Consider the following 13,011-nt stretch of genomic DNA (forward strand, 5'->3'; position numbering starts at 1 on the left):
GGAAAATTTTTTGGCAATAATCATTCTAATGGGGTTTACAAAGAGGGATAACTTGAAAGACTATTGGTCAATTGATCCATAACAATCAATCCATCAATAACAATGAACTGCAACCACAATCAACAGGCAGGCTTTTCAAAATTCAGCCCTTATTAGACTTTTTCGTTGAGAAATTTCAGACAGTTTATAAGCCAGAGCAGCAACTGTCTTTGGATGAATCTGTGATTCCTTGGAGGGGAAGGCTTTGTTTTCGAATGTATAATCCTGGGAAACTCACAAAGTATGGCCTACTTGTTCGTGTAGTCATGGAAAGCACTTCAGGCTATATCGGAAATTTATAAATTTATTCTGGTGAAGGCAAGACATTGCAAGAAACTATTGTTTCCATTTTGGATCCCTATCTGGATTAAAATTATCACATTTATCAAGATAATTTTTATAACAGTGTGGCAACTGCAGAATACATACTTTCAAGGAAAGTATGTATTTGTGGTACAATTAGGGTGAACAGAGGCCTTCCTCCAGATCTGAAAGAGGAATGTAAATCCCTGAAACGTGGTGACACCACATTCAGGAGGAAGGGGGACATTCTTCTTCAGTCCTGGAGGGATACTCGCGTTGTGAATATGATTTCCACTATTCACAATTCGAGCATGGTCGATGTTCAAAGACGACACGGGCAAGTGAAGAAGAAGCCTCTTTGTATTTCTCAGTACAATATGTTCATGAAGGGAGTTGATAGAGCCGACCAATACTTGGCCTATTATTCCCTTCCTAGGAAAACAGTAAAATGGATGAAGAAAGTTGCCTTGTGGCTTATAAATTGTGCCCTTTTCAATTCATTTTTGTTTTTCAAAGAGCTAAACGAAAATTCAACTTTGAAATACAAGGCATTTCTCATGAATGTGGCAAAATCCTGGGCTACACACCTCACGGTGGCGGCAGAACCTGCATCAGACACAGACGTAGTACGACCGGGACCATCTACTCCCACCCCACGGAGGCCTCATATGGACCCCCCTGGGCGACTCTCGGGTGATATGCGGAAACATACCCTCGTGAAAATTGTGATGAGTGAACAATTGACGGGGAAGTATCCTTCTAAGCAGAGCCATGTGTGCGCTGTGCACAAGAAGCGAAGCAAGACTTCCTACGTCTGCAAGTTCTGCGTCATGCCTCTTCACAGAGGGGAATGCTTCCAGAAATATCACACTCTGGAGCACTTCTAGGAGCTCTGGTAAGTTTTCTCCAAAAATTTTAGTGCATAAAATTAATTAGGAGATTTTATATTAATTTTTAAAGTGAACAGTGCACAAGTTAGGGTAGTAGGTTTAAAAACGCCGATTATCAGGGTGATTTAAATATTTAAATCACCGGTCCGCGAAGTGTTAAAGTAGTCTGTACTTTCAATGTATGTTGCTTTTACAACAAACATTATGTGTCGTGTTATTTTTCGATATTTTTGCTTAAAGCGAGGTACAACGATAGAAGGGGGTGGTAGATCACTGGCAGTTTTGACGCTAAAAAGTTGATCACAACCTGTTTGAAGTTGGATATGCCTGCTGTACATGTACCAACATTTGTAAGGGACTGAGATCATTCACTGTCAGTAAGAAATTAAAAATAATGTATGTCATTTTGATTCGGTTTTTATTATTTTGCAATTCCATTAAATACTAAATAATGATTTTCTTTTGCCATAGATACTTTCTCAAGACTGCCATTACATGATGGCAAAATTAACCACTGATAGAGAACGTTTTGAAACCTTTTCCTTTTTCAGTGGACACCAGTTATAAAAAGCATTACAACAGTATATTGTATTTCTATTGTATTTATATATTTTTGATATTTTCATATATATAATGTAGCTAGTTCTCAAAGGAACGTTTCCTGTAAAATGTTCTGACTTCTTTGCCACTTTTTTTTTGTCTGATTTCTGCTTCTAGAAATCTGAGTATGAATCATGCATGACAGCACAATTCACAATTGAATAAATTCTTTCATTATAATGAGCTCTTTATTTTATTTACAGGAAGAAATACCTCAGTATTCAAAACTCCCTTACTTCATTAATAAAAATGCCTCTAGCAGCAATAACAAAAACACACCTGATTTGTTTCACAGGTCACTACATTCTTTGAAGTTTGGTTGACAAAATTGGTTTGAAAGTTTAAAAGCCAAAGAATAGGAGAGGTACCCTAAAGAAAATGAGGGAGATAGGAAATACATATCAGCTATTTTACCCACAATGGAAAAACAAAATTTCACTTCTGTTCTATTTCACAAACTACTATATTTACCTTATCAGGTTTCTGTATGACTTACCACAGAAATAACATGCTCCTGTTTACTGGCTGTACAGCTTTCGACCTCACAGAATGGCAGTACATCCATTCCTGGACCTTTCCGTGTACCTGTGATGGCAGCAAGATCTGCCAGTGTACCTGAGCCTACCAAACTTGTTCCTGGTGAAAGAGGAGTGCTGGACCTGGATAATGCTTCTGGCTGCAAGAACCAAGCTTATCATTTTCTTGCACTTTGCAGCCCTTTCTGACACTGATTTTCTTATGCTCATGATTTTTTAGATCAAAAGAATAAATTGTCACAAACTGGGGTCAGAGAGGAATTCACTCATGACTGATGTGTGAGTATGAAAATATTTTGTTAAATAATCCACCATCATTCAACATGACCTGAAGGATTATATTTTTTGTGTTTTAAGGACCATATTACTTGAGACAATAATGCAGGAAGCAGTTGCGTTACTTATCAATCACTTTTTTTTTACTGCTAGTGGGGTGGGACTAAGTCCCTTGTACTGCAGCCACTTCTGGCCTATTGTACCAGCCCCAGATGATAGGTGAGGGTGATTGTGGAGCAATTGGTGGAATGAAGATTGGCAGGGGAAACCGAAGTACTCGGAGAAAACCTGCCCCAGCGCCACTTTGTCCACCACAAATCCCACTTGACCAGACCCAGGATCAAACCTGGGCTGCCGCGGTGGGAAGCCAGCAGCTAACCGCTTGAGCTATGGCACGACCATCAATCACTATTAATCACAAGCCAAAGAAATTAACAAAGATACATTTAAATTTATGATAAAACCATAAAAGCAATGTGATCAGTGTAATTTGTTGCTAACACAGTACCTGGTAACATACAAGAGAGATCATGAGTTTGTCAGCAACTAGACTAGGTCTGAATCTTGGTTTCTGCTCCTTGCCTGTCCTCTTGGCGAGCTGATCCCAAAGTCTAGTCCACATATCTACACGATATGGAACTAATCTCTGCTGTGGTGACAACAACATCATGGCAGTATTCCATAATGTTTCTTGGGTAAGAGACATGCTCTGGCGATTTACCTAGAGGGCACATATATTTGGCACAAAAAATAATGAGCAACTGAAATTCTTTAAATCAAGAATTAAGATTCCTGTCATCCCACTGCTTTAAATGAAAATAAACAATTGAGGGGACACAAGTAGTAATGTTATTTGAGACAAAGGGAAATAAACCGATGAACTGATTTTCATTATATCATGCAACTTGACGACTAAGTATAGTGGGACTGATATAATGAGAATTTATGAAATTTGTATAAATGCTCATTCTGAAAGGTGTTAATAACATCTGAAAATGCTTTAAATATATACAAAATCTTCAAAGTCATCCTATAACTTGTAATTATTTATATCATAATGCAAGATTAAGATTTAAAATACCAAGTGTAGGTATGGTAATATTTATTCTCTTTTGAAGTGGCTATAGAAGGAAAAGAAAATAATGAATAATAACTGAACATTCTTAATATTTTTACCATTATCTGAATAGAGAAGTTAAAGTTTTTCTCATACTTCTGCACTTGCAATTGGCCACATATTATGAACCATATTTTTCATAAAAAGTATTTGAAGCATGCCTGCAATGCACAAAGTTAAAGTTAACCACCTCATACACTACATTAGGGCCAGTTATAAATATAGCATGGGGAACGCGGTAGTGTAGTTGGTTGAGACACTATGTTACAAGCTGGAAGGTTGTGGGTTCGAGTCCCGATGAGTTGGATTTTTTTCAATTAACCTAATCCTTCCAGCACTATGGCCCTGGGGTCAACTCAGCTTCTAACAGAAATGAGTATCAGGAATCTTCCTGGTGGGTAAAGGGCAGCCAACGCATACAGCTGACAACCTTATTGCCATCTATGAGCCAACTTTCTAGAGAAAATGTGGGGGCCTCAACGTCTCACAACCCTATGGACCTTCATGGCCTGTTACAGGGATAGCATTTTATTGCTTTGAAACATTAAACCCTCCCTTTTGAATACTGAAAATTCTTAGTGATGTGCCATGAAATGGATGAATTTTGCCTTGATCACTGATCCAATGATGAGTACAACAGCCAATTTTTCCTTGCAAAACACATCAAACAGCACAAATCCTAAATTTTCATTTCCTGTGTTGCACATTTGTTTCTGTGTCACTGGTCCTCCATCACACGGAACAGATGATCATATTCCATCTTTGTTCTTCAAAATGGTGAACATTGGCAAAGAAGAAAATCCACATCATCTTACTATTTCACCCTCTCACAAGCCACTTCACAGAGATGCCTTACTTAAGCTTTGTATTTGAGTCTGAGCATTTGTTTTTTGCTGTAGTTAGGGTTAAACATTTTTTAACTTAAACAACGAACTGAACAACTGAAAACATTTTCAACTTCCATTCACTGGTGAAGTAACACACTGAAATACAATAAGACAAGATATGGAACTGCAGAAAATTTCAGATGAAGTCATGTGATTTACATTATTCATTGGCTAAAATCTGGTGGGGATTTGACACTATTGTACTAAATGCAGTTCTAAAATCATTATACTCTGCTCCATTGTTCCTCAAACACTGGGCCATGTCCCAGTACTGGGCCTTCGTCTTATAGAAAAGAAAAATACTGGGTCACAGTCTGACAAAGGTTGAGAACCACTGCTCTACTCAACTATGCAACATCTGAGGAGCTGAACAAGGTTTTATTCTGTTTTTGCTTCAAGGTCAACTTGATTCACTATTCAGGCATATAGTATTCCAATTTTGGAATGTGGACTTTCCTCTCCTCTCCTAGGCTAGGCAGAGGCCCAATTAATCATACCTCTGTGGACTGACTGACATACATAGTTCAGAAAGCAAAGCTAATAGTACAGCTGGTGCAAAATGTCATGGTAAAAACCTGTTACTAGTTAGGAGTCACATGTAATAAACAAAAGACCAGAAAAGTTTATGTTTTACATAAGGTTTTCAACATACTTAATGTATGAACATTGTAAAATGGACTATTTCCATATCCTGGGTTGTACCTGTACATGGATACACAGAAAATGAATGAATGAATATAAGAGAATTGATGGAGCTGATAAATTTTGTTCTGTAATGAATTTCTTACTATAATCCATATTCATTCTACTGTTGTAACACTGTTTTTGCTGATATGGCTGAGTGAACATCACCACTTAAGACAATTTCTGTATTTTTACATATCATATGTACAATGGCGTACCATGCATGGAAACAAGGGAAGCATTGCTTCCGTAGTTAAGAAACAAAAAGAAATTAAGTCATATATAAATAATTCAATTTGAATAATAAGGATGTGAATATTGTCATTTAGTGCGTGTTCCTGCTCAAGGCCACATGCCTCCTCCTTCTCCCTTCCCCTGCTTGGTGGGATGGACCAAGTTTCCTTTCATTAATCTTCGTAATAATTCGTCTAATCTGAAGGGACCAAGGGAAGCAAATTTCGGTTTGTTGGCTAGGCCAGTGAAGGAATGTTTTTTCAATGGTTATGTGAAAATTAACTGTGTATGTGTGATTTCAGTCTTGTTGAGTGTTATAGGTAACATTAAGTGTTATTAAAATATTGTAAGTGTATATATAGATGGCGTAAGACAGTATTTGTGATTGTATTTTGACGCATCAGAAAAAAGCTATATGTGTTTAAGGAAAGCAAGTGTCATACTGTGGTACAAGGGCAGGGGCATGATTAGACTACACGCACAGGCAACAGCTAAAATGAATGCTAGCAGACAACGCGACTGTGACTGCGCAACCGAAAGCCTTTTAAAACGGGAGTTTAATAGCAGGGACTTTTCTGAAAAGAAAATAATTATAGAAAGAAGACGACCGACATGTGAGTTGCCAGATCTTAAAGCACAAACCAAATTATGTGTGAGGAAATTTAATTTGGAACAGTATTCTAAAACAGAGTGGCTATCGGGTTGCAGTAATATAGGAAAATTGTTTTGTTGGCCATGCCTATTGTTTCTCTTTGAAAAAAAATGTATGGAACAAGACTGGGTTTGGTGATATCAACAATCTTCATAAAGCATTGAAACAACATGAGAATTCTCAGACTCACATTATTTCAACAGTGCAACTTGTTATGTTCAGGAAATCTTGAATTGACTGTCAACTTGACAATCAAAAGTTCCTGATGATACTACAGCATAATGAAAATGTGAAAGAAAATAGAGAAATAATGAAATGCTTGATTGATATCATCTGCCATTTAGGAAAGAGGCAACTTGCCATCCATGGTCATGACAAAAGTGTGGGTTCTATCGACCGAGGTAATTATGTGGAATTAATTCACTTGTTGAGGAAATATGATCATAAACTCAACGTTCACCTTGAGAACAGTACAGTATTTACAGGTTTATCGAACAGAATAAAAAACGACCTTATTGACTCACTAAGTGACATAAATTTTGGTGAGTTGATTGCTATCAGTTCATTTAGTAGATACCACTGCTTCCCTTACCAAAAATAGTACCGCACGCCACTACTTATGTACATATTGTTTGTAATTTTATGAAAGCAGAAAGAAAAACTGAAGTGCAGAAATAAGTACAAAGCTGGTGAACTAACTTTAACTTCCACCTCAGCTACATGAGTGATGGTACTTAGAGGCAGCAGGGCAACAAGTGACATTGCATCAGCAGGTAGATTTCTCTGTGCTGAGGCAAAAGCTCCGCCAATAATCACTTCCTGCAGCAACTGTGGAACACTCAGTTCAAAAGGATGCTCTGCTGCAGACATCAGCAACTGGAATGTGTACACAATTCAGAATGTAAACAAAGCAGTTTACAGTTTCTCAGTTCATTGAACACTGCTATGTGACTACAGAGATTACGGTATAGCACTGATGAGTACTTGCTCAATTTAGAATGAAGCTGTCGGTTTAAAAGTGCTATGCTATTTCCTAGAGGAGCTGAACAAAACAGTGAACAGCATATGTCAGGAGAGCAGTTCTCCAGCACAGGTTTGAATGGTGTATCTCATGAATACAGGACACCCATTACCAATGTGCTAAATCCTCAGTTCGGAGGTATATTCCCACAAATACTGTAATGTCAATAAAACAATTACTTGTTATTTGTCCACATGCATACATTAAGAAAAATAAACTACAAATACAGGGCTATCATAGAGTGTCAGAATGGGGGAGAAGGAATGATGCAGTTTGTTACATGTAACACTGGTTGCAGGTAACTAACCCAACACTGCTATACTCAGTCATGTTATTTCCTGTTCATATTCATGTATGGCAGCTATATGAAAAATGGTTCTGCAAGAGAAGTAAGGAGAAGATTTTTACATAAATTTCAGGATGCTACAGTTCCACATACAAAAACTATTCACAGAACTGGAAACAAATGAAGATAGACAGGGTTATCACTGAATGAAAAAAGAATCAAAAAGCCCAAATAATCACTGGAGAAAGGTTGGATGAAACTGGTGCTATAAGTAAACACTCTCCTCAGAAATCCCTTACTTTGCACAGTAGATCAGGGTTCAAAAACTGTAAGCACACTGCCTCAAAACTCCTTGTAACAGAAACCATTTCAGAAAACAGCAATATATGACTTGCAATCATGTGAGCCCTCTAACATGGTGAATTTCAATAACTAGATCCTTCAGTCCGGGTATCTATGGTTGCTCTGAAATGTTTAGGGATATAATTATTATAATGGGTTGTGGTCAGCATGCTCCTGTGACCTCCATCAGTGATTTTTATTTACAGGGAACCATAAAGCAGATCACAAAATTGAATGAATGAAGAAGAATGTTTGAAGCAGAATTTACACTATTTCCCCTGAATATTTCAAACCATGAATGTGAACTTTTTATGGAAGTGTCCAGAATGCATGTAGAACAACAACTAGAGAGCATTTACATACAACATCTACTTTAATCTAAGTAAGTTTAATTTGTAAATGATGTATTATTATCCAAACTAGAGTTTTATGGTATTAATGGCGGTATTGGAAAATTGATTAAATCTTATCTGAGTGACAGATACCAGAGAACATTAATAAATAATAATTATTCTATGGGTATTTCTGATTGGCAGAAAGTTAAACAAGGTGTGCCACGGGGTTCAATACTTGGCCCCTTGCTCTTTCTTTTATACATTAATGACCTGCCTTACTTAATAAATAAAATATCAAAACCAATTTTGTATGCTGATGATACCAGCATTTTTTTTCCTTGGCACTACAGCCCCAGTGGGCCTAGGCCTACCTCCATGAACTTCTCTGTTCACTTCGGTTTTTCTAGATCTTAGACATTTGGTAGGACTCCTTGGGCGGGTGATCAGTCGTCGCAAGGCCTCTACCTGTACACAAACACAGAAAAACGCACACAAACATCCATGCCCTGAGTGAGATTCGAACCCACGATCCGGCTTCCGAGCAAGCGAAGACAGTGCACACCTTAGACCGCTTGGCTACCGTGACCGGCGATGATACTAGCATACTATGTTTCAATTCTGATTCTGTGGAACATATAATGGTATTGAAAAGTATACTGGACAAAATAGACACATGGTTTATGAATAATTCGTTATCATTAAATTTTAACAAAACTAACTATGTGCATTTTTTATCAAAAGTAAAAGGATGTTTAAATTAAAAATACTTGTAATACAAAATTCCTAGGACTAATCATAGATAATACCTTATCATGGAAAGCTCAAATAAATCAGTTGGTAACTTGAGTGCAGCTAGTCATTCTATTAGAACCCTATCGGCAGTTATGACTCAGGAGAGTTTAAGGATGATTTATTTTGCATATGTCATATGGAATAATATTTTGGGGCAATTCGACTCATAGTAATTTAGTTTTCAAAATCCAAAAAAGAATAGTGAGAAATATTATGAAGGCAAGAAATAAGGACTCCTGTCATCCATTGTTCAGGCAATTAAATAGTCTGCCCTTATATTTTCAATATATATTTTCTGTATCATTTTTTGTAGTTAAGAATTTAGATATATTTAAATTTAATTCTGCTATACACAGCATTAACACCAGACAAGGCTTTAACATACATTTTCCAATTAATAAATTAGCTGAAGTGCAAAGGGTGTATATTATTCAGGGATTAGGATATTCAATAATCTACCACAAGGCACCAGGAATCTATTAAATGATATTACTAAATTCAAACAGGCTCTAAAAGAGTTCCTTCTTGTTGGTTCATTTTATTCTTTAAATGAATATTATGAATGGAACACAAGCGGTGATCTTGGTTCTTATAAATAGTATCTAAAATTAACCGTGACAAGTCCTATTAACTAAAAATATATAAATAATCATCTATTTTAGATCTGCATACAAACCTACTATGAATTTTATTTATTTTAACATACGATCTCTTGTCGTTTTATGAATTTATTTATTTATGAATGTATTTATTACCATAATAGTTATTTAATACACTTCTGAGAGAAGTTATTTATTCCATCTATTGTTGATGCATGTTAGATGTTTCTATAGTTTTTCTTTTGATGTGTGAGTGATGTAACATACATTATTTGATGTTGTATTGTTTATTGATAACATCCATTCATATGCATTGTTTTTATAAACTGGATGAATTTTATAAGATAAATGGTTAATATGTTTTCATCTAGTATTTAAGTCTTGTAGTCACATTTTATTATGTTTAGTGACTGTGTTGTCTATGTTTCATATTAAGTTATTTTGACTTGTTCCAGTGATTGGCTGGAACATTTGTTTTGATTTTTGACACATTCTACATCCAATGGTGTGTGAACTTGTTTCTTGCCCTGTAATTGGATCTACACTCAACTCTCGATTATCCTGGGGCGGATAAACCGGTTTGCGGCTTAACCAGGGCTTTTTTGAGGCTTATATGTTGTTTAATATTCATTCACTTTTGTTTCACATGGTGAGTTGTAACACTATTTTCGCACTAGTGTGAACCAAGCTCTGCAGTTTTTGGTTCCGTTATGCTAACACAATGTTCTAGGGTAGGGGTGAAAGAATGCAAGGATTTGTGGAAAGTTTCAAGGACAGATACACCGCCCCAGTTAGTCTCTTTGTATCGATCTTCAAGTGCATTAGCAAAATGTCAGGGTGTAAAAGGAAGCGTGTTGTGTTAAGTATTCAACAGAAACTTGTGTGAGCCAGGCTTTGAAATGTTAAGCAGTGACGAAATCGAGGAAGAGGTGGACAGTGCTGCTAGTAAGAAAATATCACATGGTGCTGCTCTTAATCATTTGGAATCCTTACTAGACTATCTTGAGGGTGAAGAGAACAGTTTATTAAGTGACAAGCTAATATTACGTAGGCTTCATATGGATATCGGTAAAAAGGAAAATGCCGCGAAAAAGCAAACAACACTATTAAATTTTTTAAGTGTTAAGTGTGAATATTCATAAAAAGTGTTGGATGTTGTTGAACACTGTGACTGAAATAACTAATTCATACTTCAGTGTAATGTAAAAAAGTATTAAATAGGCCATGAGATAACATAAAAACGAGGTTGAGTAAATTTAAATACAGGCAGGTCTATAGAATTATGAAGGTACAGTATTACAGTACTACTTTTAATAAAATTTGTCGTAACAGGGTTTTCGATTAATCGTGATTTCCATCCCCACCATTAGCCTGGATAATCGAGAGTTGAGTGTACTTGAATATAAGAATGAATTAAATTAAATTAAGCTGTAGGATTGTTGCTTGTACTAGCAGTCTGAATCTCTACAGACCCAACTTCATAGACAAAGTGTTCAATTCTTCCATCTGAGAAGCTCAAGTACTTGTTGGATGCTTGAAAATGTATACATTTCATTGTATTACCTCTGATATTGTTTCCAAATCTCCCTGGTGTACTAGAAAGTAATGTAATATTGCAAGCTGGTTTTCTAAAGAATGGTCATTTTTAAAAGTCTCTATAAGGTGTCTAGTGGTCACTGTAAGTGGTATCAGGTCCAAACTTGGCAGGTCTACTGTTACAGTGTTGCCATACTGTAGCAATGGAACAAGGTGTGAAGTATAAAATGGAATCCCTGGCAAAGTGCAGCTCATCAATATATGGCAACATGGTTCATGAGAAAGTCCAATATCAAGGAGATGTGTGAACAAGCCTGGTGCATATACAGCCATATGCTGATCTGCAAAGAAAAGATGCTTAATCAGCAGATAAAAAGCAATATGAGTTAAGTTCGAAATCAGGATGTTAGATAATGTGCAAAACTAGATCCAGTACATGAAAAGTTTGTGAAATGAAGGTCACAGTTGTATGGAAAAGTGTCATGCATGGACAAATGTTATTGCTTTCAGAGTGTCAAAAATGACTACATCAAGCAAGGAACAATATGTATTAAAATCTAAAAAAGGATATCAGGCAAGGTCTGACCACATAACCAGTGCAAGAAAAGTTGGTAAAATTAGCACACTGAGCTACAGATATGTGTTATAATAGGACAATGATGTTGTTGCATTTGTGTGCCAAAAATGAATATATCAGATAAACTACCATTTAGGATAACAATGACTAGGTGGAGAAACAAACTGCAGAAAGACATAAAAAACAAGCTAGGAGACAGGTATAACACAAGTGCTTATGGTGGCAGACAAAAATGGAGGTTTCATCTTAAGGCAAATGCCCTAATGAAAACATAAATGAATGGAATACATCATTTTGCCTATGGTCTACTTAAATCATGAAGATTGAAGTGAACTCTGCATTTAGTATGTCTAGATTAAACACAATCTGATACAACATATGAATATACTCTGCAATCAGTAATTAACTGTTGGCCTAGAGGTTGAAGTATGCTGCATGTTGTGGATATGTTTAGAAAATCAGACAGCAAATCCTTGACAATAATACTACAGTGACAATTTCTGTTTATGCAACTTCAGAGTACACTCACTGCCTCATTTCAGTTCCAATCTTATGTACTTTAAAATATTTTGTCCTGTATGACTTTTACAATAGGCCATTTTTGTTACAATAACAACTTGCATATATTCTTGAAAAATGTTGTTACACCTGATTATGAAAATTAATAGTAGTTACAACCATTCACTACAGATTAACAAGGTCTATGATATCTAAGCATGAGAAGCTAACTTATGACAGGGTCACACATGGGTTTACTACATTAACACACTCTTTAACCGTTCAGCATGGTTTGACGTGTATGTTTCGTCAGGTATTTAAATCGTCTGCGGGGGTTCGACGTCTATGTTTCGTCCAGCTGCACACCTATGTTATAACGCCCATAATAATTGATGGTTTTGCTGTAGATTGTTAGATTTTTCGCTGGCCTGTTGTCAGTAGAACAGAGTATAATAAGCCACGAGTTTAGCTGCGCTAAGTCATCGTTACATATGCCTGTCTTGCAGCAAAATTCCTGTTGCTCTTGCGAGCGGTTTCCTCGTTCAAGCTGTTATGAATGGAGTGTTTTCTTTGCTATGAAGTTATAAACAGCAGAGACGTGATATGTGCTGTGTTTATAATATCATATTGCCCTGAGCTGGCCACACTAACACACTCAATTGGAATTCTTAGAAGAGGGATGTCCAAAAATTTATTCTTGCAAGATCAATTGATTTCGCACAGTACATGGCACCCAGTTCTTAGAAAAACGTCACGAATTAAGGCAGAACACTATGGTCACCCCCTATGACGATACTGGTGTGTGTG

At 36.5% G+C, this 13,011-nt stretch overlaps 1 protein-coding gene across 3 annotated transcripts in view; it reads right to left on the minus strand.

Moving 5' to 3' along the window:
• Positions 1-13,011, minus strand: part of LOC111872042 (protein pigeon) — a 40,155-nt gene that overhangs the window by 5,273 nt on the left and 21,871 nt on the right. For 2 of the 3 annotated variants that reach the window (XM_023865535.2, XM_023865536.2), the window contains 4 exons: positions 11,157-11,470; positions 6,918-7,094; positions 3,153-3,365; positions 2,329-2,508 (listed from right to left, as the gene is read on the minus strand). In XM_023865535.2, coding sequence (XP_023721303.1) covers positions 2,329-2,508; positions 3,153-3,365; positions 6,918-7,094; positions 11,157-11,470 — 884 coding nt within the window. The remainder of the gene's footprint in view (positions 1-2,328; positions 2,509-3,152; positions 3,366-6,917; positions 7,095-11,156; positions 11,471-13,011) is intronic. The other variant, XM_033754490.1, reaches the window with a different exon arrangement.

The sequence above is a fragment of the Cryptotermes secundus genome, unplaced genomic scaffold (genome assembly GCF_002891405.2).
Source record: "Cryptotermes secundus unplaced genomic scaffold, Csec_1.0 scaffold87, whole genome shotgun sequence".
NCBI classification, from domain to species: Eukaryota; Metazoa; Arthropoda; class Insecta; order Blattodea; family Kalotermitidae; genus Cryptotermes; species Cryptotermes secundus.